At 38.4% G+C, this 25,621-nt stretch overlaps 2 protein-coding genes across 2 annotated transcripts; one reads left to right on the forward strand and one right to left on the reverse strand.

Moving 5' to 3' along the window:
• Positions 1-1,618: 1,618 nt before the first annotated feature.
• rtca (RNA 3'-terminal phosphate cyclase) lies at positions 1,619-7,463 on the reverse strand. Its single transcript, XM_024258546.1, has 11 exons — positions 7,306-7,463; positions 7,058-7,158; positions 6,361-6,504; positions 6,157-6,280; positions 5,669-5,727; positions 5,452-5,593; positions 4,097-4,218; positions 3,936-3,994; positions 3,768-3,862; positions 3,582-3,686; positions 1,619-1,866 (listed from the first exon to the last, which is right to left on the reverse strand). The coding sequence occupies exons 1-11, from the start codon at positions 7,348-7,350 to the stop codon at positions 1,768-1,770; spliced, it is 1,095 nt and encodes a 364-aa protein (XP_024114314.1). The 5' UTR covers positions 7,351-7,463; the 3' UTR covers positions 1,619-1,767.
• A 7,554-nt stretch (positions 7,464-15,017) lies between these two features.
• On the forward strand, positions 15,018-19,844 carry LOC112136668. The gene is made up of 6 exons (XM_024258533.2): positions 15,018-15,207; positions 16,559-16,701; positions 17,296-17,418; positions 18,290-18,314; positions 18,397-18,438; positions 18,572-19,844. The coding sequence occupies exons 1-6, from the start codon at positions 15,045-15,047 to the stop codon at positions 18,793-18,795; spliced, it is 720 nt and encodes a 239-aa protein (XP_024114301.1). The 5' UTR covers positions 15,018-15,044; the 3' UTR covers positions 18,796-19,844.
• Positions 19,845-25,621: the final 5,777 nt, after the last annotated feature.

Raw genomic sequence — 25,621 nt, forward strand, 5'->3', positions numbered from 1 at the left:
TTTATTATACCAAGAATTTTTATGCAAATTAAATGAATAATAATAAAAGCACATTAAATTAACAAGCAACATTTAGGTCCTAAATACGTTTCTACCAAAAGTAAGAAGGTTAAAAAAATGACAAATCTTTTTTTTAATAAAATACATAAATATACAATAAGTATCTTTGTGTCGAGCACAGCAATAACAATAGATTCAGCGCGTTTTTCCTTAAAATAATGACAACTTTGTGCCTCCTACTATAAATATATCAAAGTAAAGATGTTAAGTGCTGCCGTGCATCCCAACACCAGCTGTGATCTAGTCATAAAAACACAAAGATGTGTTGGTGTTTTACTTGAGCAAAGAAAGATTATTTCATTAAATGTCATTTAACAAAAGCTGCTAGTGCAGAAAGAATTTATGTGTAAAACAAAGGAAAAATGAACTCTATTCCTTAAAAAAAACACACACATTCTAACTAGAAATTACATTACATTTTAGATTAGAAAATGATTTAAAAAAGAAACCCAAATTCCTGTCAATAAATCTGTGTCTGATTGCATCTGATCAAAGGAAACCTGTTCCTAGGGGAGATTTACAGCTGATAACATCACGTTTTTAGAAATATCTCAGTTTTTATCATTGTGAAGCACCAGTATTTAAACTAGTCATGTAGACTGATGATGTGAAAGTATATTTGTAGTCCACCTCCTTGAAGTTTTACCTGAACAGACTTGCTGGCATAGCTGTCCTTTGCTTACGCTGATTAGAAAAGATGGAGTCTAATTCTGTAAATGTCAAGATCACGTCCTCAGGATTGAATGATTTCACACCAGAAGGCCTCGCAGGTGAGATTACAGATCAAGCTTTGATCTGGAGACGTTTCTGCAGCTTCAGCAAGTTTCCTCCGCTGTTAAAATGACAGTTATAATTCTCTTCTATCTGTCCTTCACAGCAGGTGAGATGATCCGCTCCGATCATGATCAGATTCTGTTACTAATCCTCATCTGTCTGAAACTCCCAATTGATGATGTCCCTCTCACCTGCGATCAGAGAGATCCACACGCGGTTTGGGGTCGGTCCTGCTTGGGGGATGCGGGGGTCGTTCTGGTGCTGTGTCCAGCCCCCAGTGTCCGCCATGCTGAAGGGCGGCGAGCAGACTGCGAGGACGCCGCAGAGCCGGTGAGGTGTCAGGTGACCCCGGCTCGAGTTACTGCCGGTCTCGGAAGGGACAGAGGTGTGAGCTTACAGCGTCCTCGGGTTTCAACACACACGCAGGTCTGAGCGCCACTTCAGCGGCACACGCTGTACCCCGAAGCAGGTGAATGAAAGCGGCTCGACAGACGACACCGAACCCATGACGCCACGGAAACAAGGCGGGGGACGCAGGAGGGGCCTGCTCCAGATCCACGACAGCTTTTGTTTTTAAATCCTGCAGGAACAACTGCTTCACTGAAACAAAGAAACTACATATCCCAGAATTCAGCTGCAGATCCAGGTCTCTTTGAAGCAACACTGGTCTACATGCAAGATTCAAGATTATCGAAATCGATTTAAAGCAACAACATAAGCCAAAAAAAAAACAAAAAAAAAAACAGAATCTTTTGAGTTAGTTAATAACAGACAAAAATGCTCGTGAACATTGAGATTTTTTAATTTTATTTACTTATTACAGCATTTTTAAGGAAAAACCCTGAGAGACAGAAGCTAAGAGAGTGGGAGCAGCTACCAGTCCGATAGTGTTTTCAGTGCATTCACAGGCGGCGCGTTCGTGAGAGCGTTCAGCTACAGATTGGGGTTAACCACTCCCGCTCCGTGACATTCGATGATGTAGGTGACGCTGCTGCTCATCTCATCCTCGCACTTCGATATTGTAAACTTCGCCTGCAAAGTCAGAGAGAGACAGACAGGGTCACTATGGTAACAGATGCTGGTCACATGACTCAACCTTTAAGGGCAGAAAAATCAGCAATTAATAACATGAAATACTCTCATTCAATGGGTTTTGTTCTGATCTCAAAACAATAAAAAAGTAAATTATGAAGATTTTCATTTAACTGTGGCATATTTTAAAGGAATATTTGATAAACGGAAACAGCAGAATTATAGAAAGAAATTAATTAAAAATTAGCGTGAATTATTTAAATGCCTAAAAAACTTTACAGTCAGGACTCACAAACTTCATAATTTTACTGTCTGCCTTCATTGGTAAGCATATGTAATTATAAGGTTTATAAAGGAGAGAAGATTAAAGATCCACTCTGACAGAAAATGTGTTTTTTTACATGTTCTTGTATTATTTTTCTAATGATTTAAGACATATATATATATATAAAAAATTGCATTTCTGAGTATTTCTTTATTCAAATTGTTGTGATTTAGGGGCTGATGAAAAAATATACTTGGAAAAACTTTGTATTTGTTACGAAGAAAATATACTAGACAGGGTGCAGGCTATTCTGATGCATCCACTTCCAAACAAATTTGGTTTAAAAATAGCATAATCATAATTAAAAGATCTCTCTTTCACAATAGATCAAAAAAGGATTTGAGCGGAACTTTAAAAAGTTTGTGGGTTTTTTTTAGATGATGTAAAAATTTGGTGAAAATATAGGAAAGTCACAGAGCCCTGGAAAGATTTCAGAGTCAAAAAGCTTTAAAAATTAGAGCTGTGTTGGGTCAGTGCTTGAGTTGACATTAACCACAGATGCCTGAATGTTCTGGTACAATCTGAATGCAAACAGAATGTTTTGCTTCGCCGTTTATCTTGACTCAGCTAAAGCTGCTGCTGCCAAGCGTTTTAACCTTTTATTTTAATCTTTTCAGCCTGCATCAAGCGTAACTCATCATACCCATGTATGGTTTTAGCCACAAAACTCTGCTTCCTTTCATTTGAAACCACAATATTACCAGGTCAAGGTCAAAAAGCTATCTTAATATATATATATATATATATATATATATATATATATATATATTTAAAAAACAAAGCTTCCCATGGTAAAAATGAAAAATGTACTAAATATGTTTTTAAAAATTAAAGATTTTTTTTTTTATGGCTAAAAACTGAATAATCATATTTACTGTATTATTTGAAGTAAAAGTCACACTTTTGGGAAAAAAAACAAACATTTCAGAATAAATCTACCAAGCCAAGGGTAGCTAAAGAAAATAAAAAATTACAAAAATGCTAATCTTTCGATCTGTATATGAAAAATATTAACTTTTAAGAGGAAAATATATATATATTTTTAAATGACACTTCATCTGCTGCTTTCAGTAGTAAATACTTATACTCAGATGGAGTGCCCTCTAGTGGTTGTTAGAGGAAACAACAGCTAAAGGACAACTGATGTTTACTGGGAATATAAGAAATATATGAGCCTATTTATGTCTTAAAAAAATAAAGTTTAACTAGAGATGTAGCATCATTATTTATGTTATTTGATTTACTGTAACTTTTTAATCGTTAACACGATCAACGTCATTTCAGTGGATGACGATGATCGTATTAATTGTTGAAAAGTTTCAGTATATTAAAGATTTAAGCGTACCATCATCTACCCCCTCACCCCCCCATGGATGCTGCACGTTCTGACCTGAGTCAGCTGCTCTGCGATGTGAATGGCCGTCTGTGTGTGCAGAGTCACGGCGCCGGTTCGGATGCGGGACGTTCCCTTCGCCAAGGCCATGAAGATAATGAGCTGGGGAGGAGGAAGAGGAAGCGGTCAGAGTGACATCCCAGCATGTGTGTGTTCATGATGGCGGCGGCGGAGGCGGCTCACCTGGTCCTGCAGGAACTCGTCGACACATCCGTTGTGTCTGATGTTTCTCAGCAGCATCTCAGCAGCCTCGATACCAACTTTATCCGCGTACACGCCTGAAACACACAGTTTGAATGAACCGTCTGTGTGGGGCAGTGCTGCCACCTGCTGGCCAGAAGCCAGACTCACCCTTCTTCCCCAAAGCAGAACCAGCAAACAAGCAGCCCGTCGACGACTCTGCGAGGATTCTGAGAGCAGACGAGAACGAATCAGGGAGCGGCAGGTGACTGGCTCCACAGAATGAACTCTCATTCTAACCTCAGTGATGTCAGAGAGTGGGCGTGGCTTACATGATACCATTCCCGTTGCCGCAAGCTTTCTCTTTTTCCTGCACCGGCTGGATGTTGATGTAGAGTTCTTTGATTTCCTTCCTGATGGTTCGAACTGCCGCAGTCGACATGTCTTTAGCCAGCTGAGGAGGAAAAATAAAATTACAGGAATCTCTAAGAAAAATTAAAAAAATGAAATAATCTAAGAGTTATAACAGCAAAATGAAGGAAAGAAAACTGAAATTTCTCATAAAACATCAAACCTAAAATTATTTTAAATATTTTCAGCCCAATTCACAAAAGTATTTAAAGAAAAATGCTTATTTTAAATCGTTTTTGGCTGTTTTTAGTTTGTTTTTTAAGGAGAGTAATTTTGAAAAGTTATATCAAAAAAACATACAACTAATTTTAAAATTACACTTAAAAAGTTGGCGGGAAATAAGACATTTGGGCAGATCATATTCCTTCTGTGACTACAAAATAAAAGCACAGATTCTAAATGTCATTTATGGTTTCCTGGTTAAGTGTTGTTTTTACTCAAAAAGAAAAAAAAACACTTTTCCTTCGTAGATATTTTTTTGTTATTTCTTTCCAGTGATGTTCGTTTATAGATTAGAAATACACGCAAAGAAAACCTTGGAAATGCGTAAAAAAATAATTTCTTTCTATCAGAACCAGCTTGTTTTTTATTTTTAAGTAAAAAAAGTATTTAAAAAACAAATCTAAATGGACATTAATGAAACCAACAATGTTGCAGACAAACAATAATCTTAACAGTTATTTGTTTATATAGCTAAATTAATTGTGTATAAATAACTGTGAGAAATAACTCCTTTTGATGCTATTATATCTAGGAAAATGTCATTTGTTTTTTATTTAACTTTTTGTTTTTAAAGCATTTCATTAAATTTTGTCAGTTTTAGTTGTTCTAAAGAACAAAAACACAGTATTTCAAAAGTTGACTTTCAATTCAAGCCTCAGCTAAAATCTTATTGGACAATAAAGTTCCAAAAATTATTTTTTTATTTTCAAATTTGAAATTCTTAGAAACCAACAAAATCCTAATTTTTACTTTTGAGAAATTTACTAAAAGTTTACCATCTCAAAGCTTCAAGACACTAATTACTAAGAATTATTCAAACTATAAAACACAGTTGTAGTTTTGAGCCTCCCAGGTCTCCGTAGAAGAAGTATGGGATGCTTTTAACTTGATTTATTTATTTATTAGCTTTATCATTTGAGCTGTGATGGACCATTTCAGGTTTATAATCTTTGTTCACGCTTTGTTTTCTTTATGAGGAACCATATTAATTTGGATTATAAAACGTGATTCCAGACAGTTTTGTGTTTAGAAGCTCTTTTGAAGAGAAGTTTACTTTGAAGGGCAGGACGCCAGCGACAAACGCCCTGCCGTGGATCTTGGTGATGTTCCCTCGCTCCGTCAGGTTGACGGGCTGCAGCTCTTTGACCGGATTCACCGTCACGTTCACCTCGCCTCCTCCTTTGGGGTAGTAACCTCTGCAGACACAATCAATTTAAAGACACACAAACACACAAAAGGCACAGAAATAACACAAACATCAGGGATCAGACCTCATTTTGATGTCGCAGTCAAAGTTGATTCCAAACCTCTCTACGATGGGTTTAAAGACCTGAAGGAAGAAAACGGAAAAATCTTAAAGACCCGTTCAATGGAAATCATGTTTTTAACATGTTCTTGTAGCATTTTTATGATGATATAGTTAAAAACTATGAACTTTTTGAATTTGGTTCAAAACTGTACGGCTGGATAGCTCCAATATTGGTCACTATTTTTGTTGCACCGCTAATGCTAGATTGGGGTTGTAAGGGGGCTGTAAGCTAGCAGGAGAGACAGATGGATGATGGGAGATGGGGGCAGGCTTACTCCCGCAACTCAAAGAGAGGAATTTCTAATAAACTCCTGCCGCTCTTGAGAAATATGACAAATAATTTTGGCCAAAAACAACATAATCATAACTATAAGTGACCCCTGGGAATGCCTTGAAACCCGATCAAAAGAGGATGAAAAGAGGAACAACCTTCAGACTGCGTTGTTTTACCTTCACAGTGTAGTCTATCTGAGGCGCCATTTCGGCGTTGGTGCCCCCCTTCAAGCAGAGCTGTGAGGCGGCGTCGGCGAACACAGCGCAGGGCAGAGCGACCTGCAGAAGCAGACACACACTCCTGACAGACACACAAACGCACACCGTCAGTGATGGGGACGCGGGTGCGAGTCCCAGCAGCCGCTCAAGACGAAGTCTCACCCGGCGGTCTGTGGGTCGGCCGTGTGGCTCCCGGAGCGGATCTTTCCTGGAGTCAGGCTGACGTCCGTGGAGCCGATGCTGCCTCCCTGCAGGCTGCCTGCACACAGGTCTGAAACCAGCTGCAGGCCGCTGAGGTGCTGCGGTCTACACATGCAAAACATGAATAAAACCCCATCTATTAGCAACAAAACCCTAAAAATCTCATTCAAGTTGACCCAAGCCAGGCGTGCTCCACCAAACCAATCCATCAAGCTGCACAGCCAATCAATGCAGCGTCCTGAGCGGATGAGGCTGCAGCTGGGGACTCTGCAGAGAGACTGCGGCGAACAAAAGATGAAGCCCCTCTGGTGAAGTTTCCCGGCTCTGAGAGCCGCTGGAGAGACCTGCCGGCGGGGATCTGCCCGCACATCCGCCGCCGTCCAGCTGACATCCCTGTATCCATAACATTTCCTCCCAAACGGGGGATCTCTGCCCCGCAGAGGCTGCTCATTGTTTCAGGGGAAAGTTTTCCTCCGATACGTGAAAGAAAAGCGTTAAAATATTTGAGACACAAACTATTTATTTATTTAAAAATAGTGTTATATTTACTTTAGAGATGGAGATGATGACTAGAATCGATTTGGAGGAGCCCCGCCGCCGAATCAACTTTGAAGAATAGGCTAACGTTAGCTTGTTAGCGGCTGGGGTGCTAACTCACCTGAGTCCAGGTGTGCTCCGCCCCGCGCGGATTTTGGTGATTTTGATGGCTGTCCCGGTGATGCAGCTGAGCGCCGCGGAGACTCGGAGAATCTGTCCTCCCTGCGGAGAGGCGACACCGGGTTACAGAGGAGCGCCATGAGGAGTACTGCTAACCCTCCTTTAGCTCTCGATGCTAACATTTTAAGGGTTCTGGGGGAAAAACAGAAACTTATGACATTTTTTACTTCAAAACAGCCCGATACTTACTCCCTCCATCACGCTGCCGTCGATCTCCATCGCTGCAGAGTCCATGTTCGCTCACAACAGTCCGCGTCAACTTTCCCTCAGACACTATTGTCACTCTCCGAGCAGCCTCCGGTACTTTTCCAAGTGGGGTTGCCAGATCGTGCAAAGGAAACAAGCAATCGGGCATGTGAAAAAAGTCCAAAAGATGAAGTCCAACAGAAATGAGCCTGTATATTGACGAATATTGGTTCCATATATTTAAAGCACAATGTTTTGGACATAAATATGAATAAAAGTGGATTGACAAGCAAACAATGAGCACACACACACACACACACACACACACCATCATTTAAATAATGAATAAAACTCAAATAAAACGGAGAGACAGAAAACCTACCCCAACAAAAGCAAAGATTTTGGTGTTTTTAACACGTTCTTGTGGCATTTTTTTCTCATTATGGAGAACATATACAGAAAATTAAGCTTAATGTTGTATTTTTAAGAATTTCTTTATTCAAATTGTTTGGAATCGAGAGCAGGGGAAAAATGCTGCATGGAAAATAGCTTATTTGTGAAATAAAAAATAAAAATACACTGAGTTCCCTCCTCCACTCCATTCTGATGCATCCACTTACAGATGAATAGATCCACGTAACTGGATGTCTGGATAGCTTCAATATTGCTCACCATATTTGTTGCACTGATAATGTTGGGTTTGGGGGTGTGAGGGGCTATAAACTAGAGTGTGTGAACAGATTAATGATGGGAAATGGGGGCGGGCTTACTCCACACCAACTCAGAGGATAATCTCTGATTAACTGCTGACGCTCTACAGAAACTATGTCCTAGAAAATTACGCAGGTATTTCTGATTTTGACTAAAAATTGCATAATCATAATTTAAAGACCACTGGGGAAACTTTTACAATAGATCAAAAGATGATTGGAGTGGGAATTTAGGAAAACCAGGAGCAGGTAATGCAGGAAACAACAAACTCTCAAATAAACAACAGAAACAAAACAAAAAAAAGAAAAGAACACAAGCCTAAAGACGCTTAAATTCAGAGGATCTGGCAACTCAAATATGGAAGTTATTTTCACCCATGATTCAAACGGATATAAAGTTTAAGTCCCATTAGTTGTCATGCACCTGGGTGTTTACAATTTGTTTTCAAATTCTGACCCATCCCCGGGGGAGTGGTGAGCTGTAAACACAGCTGCACTTAGGAACCATTTGGTGGTTCAACTCCCCCAATTCAACGTTCAATACTGAGTGTTAAGTGAGGAGAAACTGGCCCCCATCTTTAGAGTATTTGGTATGACTTGACCTGGATTTGAACTCACAGTTTGGAGAGAAAATAGTCTCACCCCATATAGTGCTTGGATGATTTGTGAGTAACTTTGGATTCCTGCGTGAGTAATCTATTTAAGAAAGTGGGAAAATGACAAGTTTCACCAGATATTATTTAGAATCTAAGCTCAAATCAGCTGAAAAGAAAACTCTGATGACCCAGCATCATGCACTTATGCACAAATCTGGGAGATATGAAGAGTCTCACCTTATAACTGCATTTTTGTGTGATCGTAATAAACAATTTATGAGTAATTTTTAAAGATTTGTGTGTGTAATTAGTCTTAAGCTGCTGTAATTTGATTTTTTGCATGTGTATATTGTACTTTTTTTATTTAATATTTTTATCATTTATACACAATTGTACAAGTTAGCGGCTGGGTGGCTCAGTGGGCCAGGAATAGGGCTGGCACGCAGAAGCCCTGGGTTCGATTCCCAGGGTTGTCCACTGATCCCCACCCAGATTGGGTCCTTAGGCAAGACCCTTGACCCTGCTGCCTAACTGGGTCCCTGTGCCCCTCAAGTACAGGGTTGTGTCAGGAAGGGCATCCGGCGTAAAAACTCTGCCAAATCACTGATGTGAAACAGTGGGTGCTGTTACACTGTGGCGACCCCGAAAGGGATAAGCCGAAAGTGAACTACTACTACACAATTGTACAAGTTACAAATCTAGAAATATTCACACACAAATCAGGGTGAGACTATTTTCTCCCCATACACATCCTTCCAGTCTCAGGGCAAACACTCTACCACAAGGCCACTGAACTGGCATTCAATTCTCAAATCAGAATTCAGTTTCAGAAGTGATCACTCTATTCTTCTATTTCTTTTGACTTTTCTCTTCAGGAGTCACCACAGTAAATCAGCTTCCTCCATCTGCCTCAGCACTCGTCATCCTCTTCGGTACCCCTCGCTTCACCCTTACTAGTCTCTGTTACTTCCTGCTCCACAACAGTCACCTCTTCAGTTCTATATTTTCTCATTTTGCTGCACCTCCCTGTACTCCTCCTGGGCCTGCTTTAACTGTTTCTTAAGTCATGCAACATTTTCGCTTTTTATTTCATCTTTAGGAGGTTTGTTCAATAATATTTAATATATACTGTAATTGTGAGTGATTAATAAATGAGGCTGACTGTCATTTGCATTGAGTATTTTAAAAATGTGTAGAAAAATACCATTTGCATAACAATTTGGAACACTTCAATAGGAAATTCAGGCTAACAATTTGAAAATGCATTTAGCAATTAAAATTTAATATGAAAACGATTTAATTAAATCTTACATTTTTAAATGTAAAATTTCAAATGATGGTAATTCAATCGTATTTTAAACAACTGTAATTCAAAGAAAAAAATAATTTTACTTTTTACAATTCAATATGCGATTTAGTCGTGCATTTTCATAACACATCCTATCTCCATTAGCTATTTTCTGAACCTGCTCAGTCCTTTTTGGGGTTACGGGGTGCTGGAGCCTTTCCTGGTCTCTGTCAAAGGTGGAGTACACCTTACAGTTCACAAGCTTGTTGCAGAGCTGAACAATCACATTCATACTAGGGACATCTTAGAGTCATCAAGCATGTTTATGGACTGGGGAAGGAAACCACCGTATCTAAATTAAAATCCATGCATGAACAGTGAGAACACACAAACTCCACACAGAAAGATCCCAGCTTGGATTTAAAGAGGAGCCTTCTGCTGTGAGGTGAGAGCGTCGACCACTGCACCACCATGCACCCCCATACTCCATATTGATTTGTAAAATGTAAAATACATTTTCAGTTTTACGATCAAATTGAAAATTGAATTGGGAGTTGGGAATTGAATATCAGTTTGAGTTAAGGGTGAAAAAAAACTTCTATTGCAAAGCTTGGGTGTAAAGCACATTTACATTGGATTTTAAATATTCAACAATATCAAAAGTGTCTTTATTAAACATTTATTTATTTATGTGCTTGTTTGTTTAAATGTCATTACATTAATATGTAAAGATTAAAAACCCTATATGTATTGTAAACAAACCAGATTTCACTCTTCATTAACATTTTCAGTAAGATTTTTTTTGTTTTTAAGATCAGTTTGTTGAAATAGGTAGAAGATAAAAAAGAATTAGGACTAACTGAGACACAAAACTTTCCTTTGTTTTGTTAACTTTTTGTAAGTCAAATCTTTTCATTTATTCTTTAACTTAACTGTTTTGCTTCCACTGCAATTTCGTTTTTTTTTTAAAGGCAAACTTGTGTGTTTATATTTTAGATTTGGCTTAAATATTGCCCTCTTGATGTTTTTTTTTCAATTTCCTGTGAATATTTTGTCTTTAGTTCTTGGTTAGAGGTTATTAAAATACATGTTTTGATTCATATCTTTATGGGAAGATTTATGGAGTCTAATGTTTGTGTGGATGGTTTCCGTTTTGTTCATGTGCAGAAAAAAAATAAATCACGTCTGAAAGAGAAAATATAGTGTAGTGTATGGAGCTAAATTGGGGCTGATATTATTGGAAACCCCAAATGAAACAACTTGAAAAAATATTGGTGTTTGGCCAAAATAATTTAAGATGTCTAAAACTTTTTGCTATTCTTAAAAATATATATATTATTTTAAGCTTCAAATGTTCTGGGTTTTTTATGTTTCAAACCTCAAAATTTCTATTTAATACTTTTAGCTTGAAAACATTTTTTCAAGTTATTTTATTTGAGTTTCAAATAATATTGGCTCCAATTTAGTTACAAAGCAATGCCGCAAACTGAAGCTGTTCCTTGTTTGTCCAAAGGGTGGCGCTGCAGAAGCAGAAATGTTTGGAGTTTGAAACCAGATGTTACATAATGGCTGCAAACAGGGGCGGAGTGGGATAACTTTTCAGCCCGGGAGGTTAATTAATGGTCAAGACTGGCCCATTTTTCGCCACATGAAAAATTAGGCAAGCATTTAGAATGTAAAATAAGGATTTTCGAGGTGGTGGTGGTAATTATAATAAAAAATATATATAAAAATTATAATAAAAATTTGTCGTTCAACAGAAATATTTCCCTGTATGAACATGTGAATAAAAGACTACATTTAACTTTTTTTAACATTTGAAAAACATCACCATGATAATGTTACAGCTAGAGTTCAAGAACCCAAATGCAGAGCAGGCTTCGACGCAGAAGGATAAATCAGATTCATTTAATGTTCTTTTTTTTTAAACAAATAAATCACCATTGTTGATGGGGAAATCTGGTTAAAGAAAACTGCAGAATAACCTGACAAAGAAAATCTAGAACTTCACAAAATCCCCCAACACAGAGAGCTGAACCAAGAGAACTTAAATAGGCAAACCACTAAATGAACTGATGGGATGCAGGTGTGAACTCCTCCAGCAGGAAGCACAGGAAGTGGGTCGGGCAGCAAGGAGGAGCCACAGAAGACTGCACAAAACAGGACAGAGAAAGGGAACTAACCACACAGAACATGTCCGATAACTCCAGAATCTACAGCATAAGTCACCATATAAGAAGTGAACTAGTTTATTCAATCTTATGTGTTACTTTGTCACAGTCAATGGACGTAAGAATTTATTTTTCTATTGACATGAGCATAAATGCCTCCAAGTGGTCCAGACTGAGCATGCTCCAGCCTGTTTTTGATGAACTTCAGAATGGAGACAGTTCTCTGACATGAAACTTTGGAAAATAAAAGCTCAGTGAGAGTGTGTCTGTCAGCCCAATATCTGGGTATCCATCTGAGAAAACGTTATATTGTGTCAGTATTAGGGCTGAGGATCTCAGAGTCACGATACAATGTGATTCACGATACATGGCTCACGATACCAACAGTATTGCAATATGGTAAACCTTGCAACAATCAATATATGACCTTGGTAATTTATGACATATAACTATTTTAAATACAAATGTATATTTTTATTTTTTTCCTAAATCTTTTTTTAGAATAATTCCTATAAACACTATTGTTTCCTACACATCTTTACTCGCTAATCATCCTTCTGGCCCACGGCCGCATCTCTGTCCGGTCCATAGACCGTCTAAATAAAAGGTTATTTGCATCAATGGTCCGGCCCGGACATGTTGATAAAGCGCACTCTGGTGGACTCAACCAACTGTGAGAATTCAAAAGGGTTTTTATGTTTAATTGTATCTCCAGAACTGATGATGCCGTCTCTTGAAGAGACAGACGAACACTTCTACAAAGATTCATTCATAATCTAACGTAAATATTTTTTCCATGACAGTGACTGACTGCCCTTGGCTGCAAAAGCATGAGAGAGGTGAGCAAAGAAAAAAAAAAAGCTTGAATGGATGTTGGCCTTCAACTAAACTTGCAGAAAAGATAATGACCGTAAGACTTATTTAACAAAATAAAAGCACCAGAATTGAAGATCTAGGAGTCAGCAGTAAAGCTGAAGTTAAAAGTCTGTGTATTTAGTAGAAGACTGTCATAAACCGGTAGGCGGGTCTTGAGTGGCCTCTCGCAGAGGCATTAATACCTTATAAGGTCGTCTTTACAAACTTAGTCTTGAGAAGCGTCTATGTTTCTGCTCCTACCAACAAGGTCATTTCTAGCTAAGTTTGTCAGTGGAAAAGTACTGATTGAAGCACCCCCTAACTGGTTCCAACTGGTCTGGAGCTCCATGTGGGTTAATGTAACAATGAATTCATTATGTTAATAACAAAGTATAAAGGTGCAACGTAGTATAAAAGTATTTTTTAAAAAATAGTATAAAAAGTCTTCATTTGAACTTGCAGAGGTTAGTGGGTTTAACCGTAGCTACAAGGGAGGCCCGAGTCTGGGTTTCTCTGTGCCGGTCCAAAGCCCAGATTCAAAACAGGGTTGTGTCAGGAAGGACATTCGGTGTAAAACTCTCCTGTGCGAATCAGTGAAAGGTGATTCGTTGTTGTGACATGATGGAGAATAAAAGTCTTCAAAGAGTAATATCAAAAATGTCTGCGACAGACTTGAAAAGTAAGCCTGAGTGTCATGGATACCCTCTCCTCCCCTCCTCGAGGCCTCCGGTGCTGCCAAAGGCGCCTCCTACTATCACCTCATCTAGCTCATGTGTATTCAGAGGTGTGTTCTCTCTGGTTCTGCGTCTCAGCGTTCTTGTCTGGTTGTTGTACACTGTCTTTTCTCTTGTCAATTAAATACCTTGCTAGACTTCAGGACATGTCGTGCTCTTGGGTTACCTAGTTTGCCTATAGCACCACACTGAGACATCAACACCAATCCCACACAACCCAGATTTTCATTGATCACTGGCTTCAACTCTGGGAAAAATACAGACAATCCAGAACAGTAAGGTTTACGAACCATAGGTTTAATCCATCATTAACTTCTGTTATGTCCCCTACGGGCAAACCGGGCTCTGGTCTAGGGGGTAAAAATACAAAAACTGGACACCAATAAGAACAAAATGAACACAGTTTATTAAATAAAGGAAATCCTGTGACCTGAAATGAGGGAACAAAAAAGGAAATAATTAGCGTGCTGGTCCAAACAAACAAACAAAACAAAAAAAAACATCAAAGGGAATTGGAACCTTGGCCGAACATTAAATAAGTCAGACAGACGGCTGACCCCGCCATGCTGACTGTCTGAGTCAGCAGCTCCTTACTAAGAGCAAACTAAAACTATAAAAAAAAAAACAAATAAACAAAGCCCGAAAATCAAGACTGCCCAGCTCCAACCCCAAACTAAAATAACAAAACCCAGCACTCTAAGACTGCTGAGGACAAAGAGGGATAAAAAATGCTTTTTTAATCTTTACTTTGCTTTTGAAGCTGATTACATAGTGAAATGAGCTGCTATCTGCAATGTATTGCTTTGAACATGAATCAACAACAAACTCCTATAATCTTCAGTGGGTTTAATCGTCTAGTGTTAACCTTAAAATAGTGTCGTTTTTGGCTGTGATCTAATTTCTGGAAGACCTGTGTTTCAACCAACGCTGGAATTGTTCTGAATATTCTGATGCTTATCTCCTTCGTGTTCGTGCGCTCTCCCTTCACCTGCAGACTTTTTTATTTTAATGTTTAAAAGCTACATGTTAGACTTCTGGTGTAGAGGATGCAAAAACAGGAATAAACTGAGTTTCCTGGGAAACATTGTGGCTCTGATTGGGTTTCAGTCCATAAGAAACTGAACCATCACTCATTTGGAGTTAAAGGTTGCAGACTAGATAAATAATATCAAGAAAGTTTTACAATAGCAACATAATCTCAGTTTAAGAGAAAAATGTGTTGGTAACTAGATTTTTTTTCTTTTAAAGAAAAATATTTCAAATGTTGACAACTTGGAGGGGTTCTGTTTTTGTGGTTAACGTGCTACAACCTTTTTTGTCTGAAAAGGAAATGAGTCAAATCACAAGTTGATTATCCAGCCACAGACCGTTACAGTAACAGGGTGAAGATGTGGAGCAGTGCCAGTAACCTGAGAGGGGGGTGTGAGCGCGTGAGTGATGATATCACCACCTATAAAGCAGGTGAAGCACGCCACTTCCTGCAGTCTGCAGCCGAACTCAGACCTCGACGCAGCCTGCTCGCTCCTCATCCAGAAGAAATGGAAGTATTCGGTGAGTACACCATGGATTGTTTATATTTCATCTCACCATTAATAGGAGTGATGACTGTTGCGTTCAGGATCAGGAGGATTAAAGGAGAATCTGCATAGAAAATCAGTTTTCTTCAGTTTCCTTTTTGTTCTTCAGACGTTCTAAGGCACTTTTGTAAATGCATTAAGAACCAGACATGTGTTCAAATTTAAATGGGTATTAATGCGTTATTATGTATGATCATCATCGCTAAAGCTCCGTGGATCTCTGCTGTACGTCAGCCTCTTGCTGCAGGTTTGGTGAAATGTGAGAGACATTCACGACATAGTGTTGTGACACGGGAAAAAAACGCGTGCGCCTCTCAGTAATCATGACTTCCTTTCACAGTCTTGCTCACGCGCGCAGGTTACCCGGCCGGAACCAGCCTCTAGAAGTGTGCCTGTCAGGGTTGCCAGGTTGGGCGATTCCCCCCCCAAAAGTGCACTTTTGATTCTGACTTTTTAATCTCAGGGGATAAACTGTTTGATTTAGGATAGTTTTTAATATATACATAAAATATATATTCACAGGTAGCAGGTTTTTAAAAGTCAAAACAGTCTTTAATATATTTTAGAAGGAGATTTTCCTTTTATTTTTAAATTAAATTTATGAAATCTAAAAATGCAAGAGCAATTTCCATGTTCGATATAGTTTTTAATGCATTTGGGGATTTTTTGCTTCTTTTTTGTTTGTTTTTGTTCTGTTTTGCTCAATTTCTCCTTATGTTTCAGGGGGAAATGGGGGGGGGGGGTATTTATTTTCAGTTTATTTTGAACACTATTTAGAACATTAGAGAGTCATAACAGATAAATAAAAGAAAAACCCAAACAAGTACATCAGAATAGTGTTCAAAAAGCGATGGGAAGAAGTTAAAAGGAAACTTGTTTAATCTCATCCTCTTTACTGATTTAATTAAGTTTACTGCAGCCTTCCAACTCCCTTTAGGACAACAAAGGCAAAAACAAACAAAAAAAGCACCAAACAAACAAGACAATTCACATATACGTACTTATACATACTATGGAGACAAGTATATGTACACTTACACATATGCACAAATATCTGATTGACTGTAATATCATAAAAATGTCTCAAAGTTGGACTTTCTATCAAAAGGGGGAGTAATAAATCATAGAGGAATAATTACCACAAATTACAGCTAATTCATTACTTATTCACTTTTTGGGTGTTCTTTTGGGGGGGTCTGGCAGGCAATTTTTTGCTGACCTTTGGGCTGGAAGTCATGACTATCTGGCAACACTGGCGCCTGTGTTTTCTGAGCTCATCTTCAGCTGCTGTCATTCAGACATTCTTTTGCCTTCTTCTGTTTCAGCTCAGCTGATCGTTCTGCTCTCTGCAGCTGCTGCAGCGACTTTGAATTGTAGCATCACAAAGTCCCACGGCGGTTCATTCAGGTACCAGATCGCAGAGAAACCCAACTCCCTTAAATGCACCACGTCCTGGGAAGACAGAAATGTAAGTAAAATCCTCAAAAAGGTGGATTGATCAGGTTGAAGCTTTTGTCGAAAATAACATAGAAGAATTAGTTATTAAAATGATTGAGCACTTTGTGGTACAAATGTCAAATTTGGCATAATTGTAGCTGAGGGATTTCTCTTTAAGGAAAACATGTTTACCATAAGATAATCCAAGATTTTAATTTATATATAAAATAGTATTCTGTAGGTACCGTCAAGTTAAAAGACTCAATTTAGTTTATTAGAGCCTGAAAACATACTTAAAAATTTGCATAGCATGGAACCCTGAAACGTGCAAATGTGCATTTCCATTGACTTTTCATTGAAAGTAGTCACTCGAACACACGTTTTCAACCCTGTTATGAACATAGCATTGGGTAAATCAATGGTAAATTATGTGCTTGTACAACAAAATGTACCATTTGTCTGGTATATATATAAGTGGCTCTGCTATCAGAAGTAGTTTCAAAGCAGAAAATAAATGACTCAGCCGTCAGAAAGAGTAAAACTGAAAATATATATTCCAATTAGAATTTAGAAGCTTGGTTTACATCAGAAAGAATGCATGACCGTGTGACTTTTCTTTACTCAGGGGACCGTCATTGTTGACATTCGCAGAAATTCTGACATTGGCCTGGTGGTGAACCACACCCTTCACTCGGTGGATCTAAAAGGCTGCAAAGACTTCCTTCTGTACAAGCGCGAATGTGATGGGGTAAAGGACAAACACGCACAGCAGGGACTTAGAAAAAAGTGGAGGATGGCCTGAAATGATATTAATGACCAAAACACAGCACATGAGATAGCCTCTGACTAGGGTTGCCAGATGGAGTCACTTTTCCAGCCCAAAAGTAATCTAAAAACCACCAGACCTCACAAGAAAACTCCAAAACACCCAAGAAAATCAGTGCTTAATTACCTGTAATTAGGAGTAATTAATCCATTAATTATTATGTCACCTTTTGTTTGAAAATCCATCTTTGACTTATGCTACATCTAACTTTTCTTCAGCTAGAGCAAAACATAAAACTTTATTAGCAACCACTGAAGAACAAACATGAGTTTTTCCTTAAACATTGAGAATAATGAAAAAGTAAAACAAAATAAAAAAAAACACACAAAAGACCAAATAGCAGAGGTTCTCAAATATCTTATTATCATGATCAAAAGTAGAAAGTGTCCTTGGATACTTACTTTTCATGAATTTAGGGAAGGTAAAGTCACAGCAAGTCTCCTGACAAAACTATTGAAGATAATGGCAGGTGAGACAAGTGAGGAACATTCCTGCTTAAAACGCTTTTCATAAGGAGCTAAAAACTGCTGAATCGACCACAATTTCGCCCAGATTATATCCAGAAGCCCAAAGAAAATGTTGCCCACAAAGTCAGAATAAAAACCTCCCAATTAGGTGGGAAACTATCCAACCTGGCAACGCTGCCTCTGATGTAAAGAAGGTCTGATCAGAGATGGGGCACAAGTGGAACATGTCCGGACATGTCTGTGTGAATCCAGTAGAAGATAATGTTAGATTTTAATGAAGCTCTGATCTGTTTCCATAAATAACTTTTTTCTTTTTCATCTTCCAGGTTCAGGTGGAGGTTTCCTGCTCAGGTAAGCAGTCATCAAAGTGTTCAGATTATAACCTTCTCATCACTCGGTTTTTATTCATTTTTGTTTGTTTTGTTTCTTCCAGTGAACTGCAGTCTTTTTGTGGTCAAGAGTCACCCGCCTTCCAGTAAGTTTAACTTCTTGTTTTCATCAGTTATGATCAAGACTCAGGAAATATCAGAGTTTTGGATATTTAACAGGAAATGTTTGTGTCGTGGTTTATTTCTTTCTCAAATGTGTAATTGTTCTTTGTCCGTCAGGGGTGTGTCTTTCTTCAAACGTCTGCACTGATACCACGACTTTTGGCGTTTCTGCTGCTGCCGTCTTCACCGTTCTGCTGCTCCTCCTGCTCCTCGTGTGGCTGGTCAGGAAATGGAGAACAGGAGGCTGCAGATGTGGACAAGGGATTTACGCTCCTCCATCCAAACAGGAAGAGGCTCAGATTGAAATGGAGGCAAAAGAAACAATCAAAACACCTCAGTGACTGAAACCTGTAAAAAATGACTGTTTTATATACATATATATATATTTGAACAAAACGTAATGTGAAGAAGAGGAACATGGAACCTGTGGAGTCTGAGCTTTCCAGGAGAAACCATCATCCTCTAGGATGAAGGGATTCTTGAGCGTTGACTCATCACCAGAAGAGACTGATGGAACATGCAGTGACGCCGTCTGAAACCTACACTGTGATAGAAAAAGGGTCTCTTGCAACAAATGCATACCGTTTTATTACTGTTTGTAATTTTGTGCATAGCAACAAGACTGTTTAGAAAACTGCTGAGTCAGCTTTGATGGTTAGCTGCATTTGAACTGTTGTTAAATCCCAGATTGTGTCACCCTTTATCAGTAAACCACACCCTCCCTTTACTGATCCACAGCACGTTCATGCGAAGGTCTTCCTCATTTTCACAGGTTCTAGTGTTTTTGAGGGCTCCTACATTCCTATGTGTTACTTCTAAACCATGAGATAAACTAAAAGTTTTAGTATTTTTCAACTAAGCTGTTTTTTTAAAAATAAATATATGCTATTTTTTTCCTATTCTGTCTTTTTTCTTTTTTTACATGTCAGCATTTTGCACAAATGATGACTCAATCCAGCATGACTCAGGATGTTTGGTACTTTCACTTTGTGCTGAATAAAAATTCCCCACATTTCTAAGTCATGACGTTTTTATTATTTATTATCTTTTTTGACAAAGCATTGAAACTATTGCCTGACAGGACTCACATGAGGATAGAATCACCTTGAATCAGATCGCATTACAGGTGTTATTTCTTGAATAACTATCAAACCCTCCAGACTCTTCAGATTATTGCAGAACTTCTGTTTTTTGGTAACACTTTATAATCATATTCCTTGATAAGCTTTATTAACACATTAACAAGCATTATTAATGAGATTATATGATATTTATTAGACATTAATTAGCACAGTAAGCTAAATGAGGTTTATTAACATACATAGTAAGACTTATTAACATCTAAGGAAAACTATTGTCTACAAAGACCATATTAATAAACTATTTAGAAGCATAACAAATTTATTAACAATCTTTTCAACATTATATTGAGTATTTTGAAACACCTCATTTATAATGTTACCAACTTTTTTATTTTTTGGAAAACAAAAACACACAAAAAAGAAAAAAACTTTTTTTTAAATGAAACATACTCAAAATTAATGTGGAGTTTTTTTAATTGGCTTAATTTAAAAGCCGTAAAAGAAAAAAAAACTACAACCTTAAAGGCCCAATCCATTAGAAATCATGTTTTTAGTGTATTTCACATTTTCTTGTAGCAATCTTATTCGTGATTCATGCTGTTTGAAAAAGCTTGTGGTTGTAAGGCAGCTGCTACAGTCAACAGGCCCCATGCCCTCTGCTCAGCTTCATTCTCATGTATTCCTTTGTAGTAGGGGTGTAATAATTAATCAATTTATTAATGAATCAATTTCTATTTCTTGCATTGGACCTGATCGATGTGTCTGAGGCAGAATCAAATGAAATTGACCAAGACCATTAAGAAATCAATAATCAAATCCAAATTGGAAATTATCATTTAAATTGAGACAAGGTGGGTTTATGTTACTATAATGATGCAGCCAAAAATGAAGAACTATCATTAATGTGTGGACACACTTTGAATTTAGAAAAACATGTGATCATACAGTGAGGTAGAATGTTCTAATAATGTTCTGTTTGTATTATTTTGATGTGGAAAAACAACATTGGGCTGAACTTTATGAAACTAAAATGTGAATGGATTTGTCATTCATATTTTTTTATTTGTTTGCTCACATATTTAATTTACACTTCATTATCTTGTAATAAACAAAAGGAATCTGGAAAACTTCCTCTGCACTGTTTATTTCCATGTTTTTATCTCTGGGCCACACTGGTTGAAATTTTGGTAAAAGATGTTCTAGATCCATTTTAGGTCAGTGAATCTGGTTGAATCTGATCATTTAAAAATAACCACAATCTAAATCAAATCAAACTGGCAACCAAAAATGTCAAATTTTATCAAAATTCATCATTACACCCTCAATTTGTAGACAAATGGATCCATGTACGTCTTTGTTTTCCTCTTCTGAGATGGCATCCGACAGCTGCTCCAATATTGATGTTCCACCAATAATCTTAGCTTGGAGCTGTGAGGGGCTGTAGGCTAGCAGGAGAGTGTAAACAGATGGATGATGGGAAATGAATGCAAATTAGCCACAACTCAGAGGTACATTTGTGATGAACTCCTGCTGCTCTGCAGAAACTACGTCCTAAAAAGCAACACAAGTTTTTTTTTTATTAATTTTTGGCTGAAAACAGAATAATCACAACTAAAAGATCACTGGGGAGGCTTTCAAAATAGATGATTGGAGTGAGTCTTTAAAAAACAAATGTGTAGTGGTCAAATAAATGCCTAATAGAGTCACACATGAAAGTCCTGAAGAACATGTATCAGATCTGTAACTGATAGCAGTTATGGTAATAAACTGGCCCGGCTGCACTCACTTTTCTTTTTTGGATGAGGCGGTCCTTGTGTTTGTGTTTGTGTGAGTTCAGATTACTCCATTTCTTCATTAGGGGTGAATGAACGCTCTCTGTAGGTGTCCCAGATAGGAGCTGCAGCGGAGCGTGGACCCACCTTCTCCACCTGGCGCCATCTAAATGGACCAATGACAGCGGACCAACAGCCAGCTAAAGGAACTGTCGTGCCGTGCAAAGGCGCCGGCGGCTTTTGTTACCTCCTTTCTGGCGATTAGTGAGTCCCCGTGTGTGATACCTGAACCGGTCCTCTTTGTTGTGAGCCTACAATACAGAACCAAATCCTCCATCAGTCTCGAAGCCCAGTTACTATTTATAGCTCACCAAGTTCTGTAGCTATTTATAGCTCACTAAGTTCTGTAACTATTTATAGCAGCAAAACCCTGTAGCTATTTATAGCAGAGGTCTGCATCATGTGGTCATGTTGGGGTGATGTCAAGCCTTGACCAGCAGTCAACTTTTTCTTGGTAAACAGATCCCTGCTGTTGGTAAATCCGTCTTGTGTTACTTGGGCTTTCCGTCTAAAAATAAACCGGCTTTATTATTGATCGACTTTGAGGGGGGAGACACTTACACACACTTAAAGGGTCAGACCACACCTACAGATGTGAACCTTTTCATATAATATGGGAAAGTAAAACTTTGGTTTGAGCTATCTGTGCAGAATTCACACACAGTTTCATTAACCTTTGACCTTGGGAAATTAGATTGGCATCTTGATTAAAAAAAAAAAAAAAAAATCAGAATAAATTATAACTCCTCATAGGGATGTCAATCCATCATCTTCTAACTCCTAATTGGGAATCACTGGGAATCTATGTGGGAAAAAACAATTGGGGATTTTGAGTTGTAAGGCAAAGCAAGTTTATTTGTATACCATATTAGAATTCAAGTGCTTTATATAAAACATTAAAAGAAACAGTACAGGTGTGTGTGACGGAGCGGCTCCATCACACACACCTTCACACACCTCCAACCACATTATCTTGCAAATTATCCTGAATTTCTTACAGTTTAGACCTCGGGGGCAGACTTGGTCATCGATGGTTTTCCACATACACGCACATACAAATGTTTACTCACCGTGGCTCTGCAGCACGGCGTCTTAGCCACGCCCCCTTTAACCTGTTCTTCACTGACAGCCAAACTGAGGGATTTGTTTTTCCCGTTTATATCATTTTGATGTCAGTTCTGAGACAGCAGTTTTTAATTTAAATTGTTTGTTATTAAAAAGAAAAAAAAACTCAATGGAATCTCTCCTGGCCTGCCTCCTGTTTGGATGATTTTTCCTGGACTTCTTAAGAGAACCCTGCGACACATGGTGTCAGAAGTGGGATGGCAAGCTGTAAAAGGAGAATTCTACTTCCAAAGAAAAGGACTGGGCTTTGTTTCCAGAAGGACCTACAACAGCCTAAGAGGGGTGTCGACCAAGCTTGGGAAACGCCATAGTCTACACCAGTGTTCCTCATTCCAGGTCCTCGAGAGCCGCCACCCTGCCTGTTTTCCAGATCTCCAAGTCCTGCCAGCTGCTGATTCGTTCAGAATCAATCAGATGTCTCCACATTCTGACTGAATGAACACACCTGGTCCAGGTACTTAGCAGCAAGCAGTACACAAAGAGCTGGAAAACCGGCAGGGTGGCGGCCCTCGAGGACCTGGAATGAGTAACACTGGTCTACACCATCTGCAGAAGAAATGGATGAGTTTCAGCAAAGGCCAGTTCCCTCTGGAAGACAATAGACAAAGACAATAACCTCCGTTTTGTTTTTGTTTAATTGAAGTAAGTTGTGACACATCCAGTCATTAATGTCCTCAATGCATTTACCAAGAGCCTGTACAGGGCCTCGGTCTCCTGGTGTCAGTCTAATATATATCTGTGTGTCATCTGCATAGCTATGGTAACTAATGTTGTTGTTCTTTATAACCTGGGCCAGTGGGAGCATGTAGATGTTAAATAGAAGCGGTCCCAGGATGGAGCCTTGGGGTACTCCACATGTAATTTCTGTTGGCTCAGAGGTGAAGTTACCAATTGACACAAAATATTTCCTGTTTTCTAAGAATGTTTTGAACCAGTTTAGTACTGGCCCAGTGAGACCCACCCAGTTTTCCAGTCGTCTCAATAGTATTGCGTGGTCGACTGTATCAAACGCAGCACTGAGATCCAGTAAAACTAGCACTGACATATTTCCACTGTCTGTGTTCAAACGTATGCCATTAGTCACTTTGGTCAGAGCCGTTTCAGTGCTGTGGTTCTGTCTGAAGCCGGACTGGAAGACATCATAGCAGTTGTTATTTATTAGGAATTCATTTAACTGATGGAAAACAGCTTTTTCAATGATCTTACTTAAAAATGGCAGGTTTGATATCGATCTGTAGTTGTTCATTTGAGTTTTGTCTAGACTGTCCTTTTTAAGGAGAGGTTTGATTACAGATTATAGATTAATTGTAGATTTTGGACGTCGTTCAGGTATTGTCCGCCTTTGGTGTGCGGACACAAATGCAGTACAGCTGACAGTTCCTAAACAAACAAAAAAAGTCTTTAATGACAAAAAAAACAAAAACCAAGGAAGAACAAAATGCTGAAAAACAGAATCAGAGTCACTAAATCAAAGTCCATTCCTCAACCAAGGCCAAAAAAACTAAAACACACAGGATCAAAAATCCTTGGAAGAGAGACAGATATCTGGTGCGTAAGGCCTAAACCTAGAGGGAAGAGGAGGGAAGAACTCATTACATACAGAAAAGGGAGGGATAAACAATAATCACCATGAAATCAAAACATAAAGTGGTTTCTATTGAAACGGTGTATTTTTTTTCCCTCAAATTGTCATTCACTCTGACCAGGCTGACATGAGCAGAAGGGGAGAGTACGAGGCGTGACGAAGCCGCTCAGCCAGTGAGGGCGTGTCACACCTGAGCAGTTATGTCAAAGGTGTCAGCGTGTTTTGTTTACTTTTTACTGCTTAACAACATCTCTTCAACCCAGTACCCTTACTACTTGCTGAGTAACACACTCTCTGAGACAGAGAGTGTTCATTATCAAGAAAGACACCGCCTCGGTGTTGTTCTTGGTTGTTGTAATTTCCTCATAATCTTGTCAACACCCAAGAACAAAAAAATGAACGTAATATTTTTTATAGGTGAAACATACTTTGCATAAACAAACAATGGATTTATGGTTTTGAATCATGATAATGATTCATATTTAAAAGCAAATCCATCTTCTGACTGGAGTATTTGAAGACTGTGCTTTTGGCTTGGCTCCAGGCGCATTACATCCACACCCACAGTGACTACCACCATCCTCCAGACCACTGGGGACTCAAATACAGGGGATATTAATTTAATAAACCAAAATACATAAACAGAAAACTATTTAAGTGTATGGGCTACAACTAAACACAGAAAACACAGAATATGTTTGTTTTACCTCATTTATCTAAGACTTAAGAGGCTAAAATTCGTAATATATTTGGAAAAAGAAAGTCTGCATCGTAATTACTTCACTGCTCGCTACATAGTCCAGTAAATATTGCGTTACCCATTTTGTAGAGAAAATTCTTGAGTAGTGAAAGAATTTGGACACATTTGGACAATTCCTAAATCCAGTGCCCTCGAAATATCCCAGACGTTTTCCGCTAAAGACCAGTGTATGTTGATGCTCAATAAAAACCTCAAAGTATTGAACAATTTTTGTGTGGAATAAAAGTGGATTTTATTATTTTTTTCATAACTCATCCAAGCTTTGATCATCAGAACATATTGGATTCATATATTTCTATTGGGTTTTAACTTTGAGAAATCAGTGATTCCTTATTTTAAGTTCAAAGATCCAGGATACTAGATAGTCCCAAACCACACTATAGATTAGTAGTTAAGAGTAGGTAGCCAAAGTGTGCAGTGCATGTGGGTTTCCAACATTTTTTGTGGGTGTGGGAGTGTCTGCTGTCATCACTCTGATCTATCTGATAACACACATAAATTCAGACTGGAGTTTACTGCAGACTGCATTCAGATTTATAGCAGGAGCTGATAATTTGCAGCAATTTGAAGACTATAGTCGTCTTTTGTGAATTCACAGTAACTTTGGATTTCAGGTTCTTTCCATCGGAAAACTGAGTTACAACAGCTGAGGCAAACTTCCTTTAAAGTTTCAAACAGCTCTGATACAAAGGTGACAGATCATCTAGAACCCAAATAAACCAACTAAATGATTTGATTTGCCAATGTTTTGTGTTTTTATTTGGTTGCTAATCAATACACCGC

This window comes from Oryzias melastigma, linkage group LG11, assembly GCF_002922805.2.
Source record: "Oryzias melastigma strain HK-1 linkage group LG11, ASM292280v2, whole genome shotgun sequence".
Classification (NCBI taxonomy): Eukaryota; Metazoa; Chordata; class Actinopteri; order Beloniformes; family Adrianichthyidae; genus Oryzias; species Oryzias melastigma.

Bases quoted from the DNA above. Each gene is read 5' to 3' on its own strand.
- rtca (XM_024258546.1), bottom strand. From the start codon at position 7,350: ATGGACTCTGCAGCGATGGAGATCGACGGCAGCGTGATGGAGGGA. The intron at 4,219-5,451 runs GTAAACTTCTCT...TTTCCTCCTCAG, and splicing joins CTGGCGTCCTGCCCTTCAAA to CTGGCTAAAGACATGTCGAC. The intron at 3,995-4,096 runs GTAAGCCACGCC...GTCTGCTCTCAG, and splicing joins GGCAACGGGAATGGTATCAT to AATCCTCGCAGAGTCGTCGA.
- LOC112136668 (XM_024258533.2), top strand. From the start codon at position 15,045: ATGTGGAGCAGTGCCAGTAACCTGAGAGGGGGGTGTGAGCGCGTGAGT. The intron at 15,208-16,558 runs GTGAGTACACCA...CTTCTGTTTCAG, and splicing joins AGAAGAAATGGAAGTATTCG to CTCAGCTGATCGTTCTGCTC. The intron at 18,315-18,396 runs GTAAGCAGTCAT...TGTTTCTTCCAG, and splicing joins GGTGGAGGTTTCCTGCTCAG to TGAACTGCAGTCTTTTTGTG.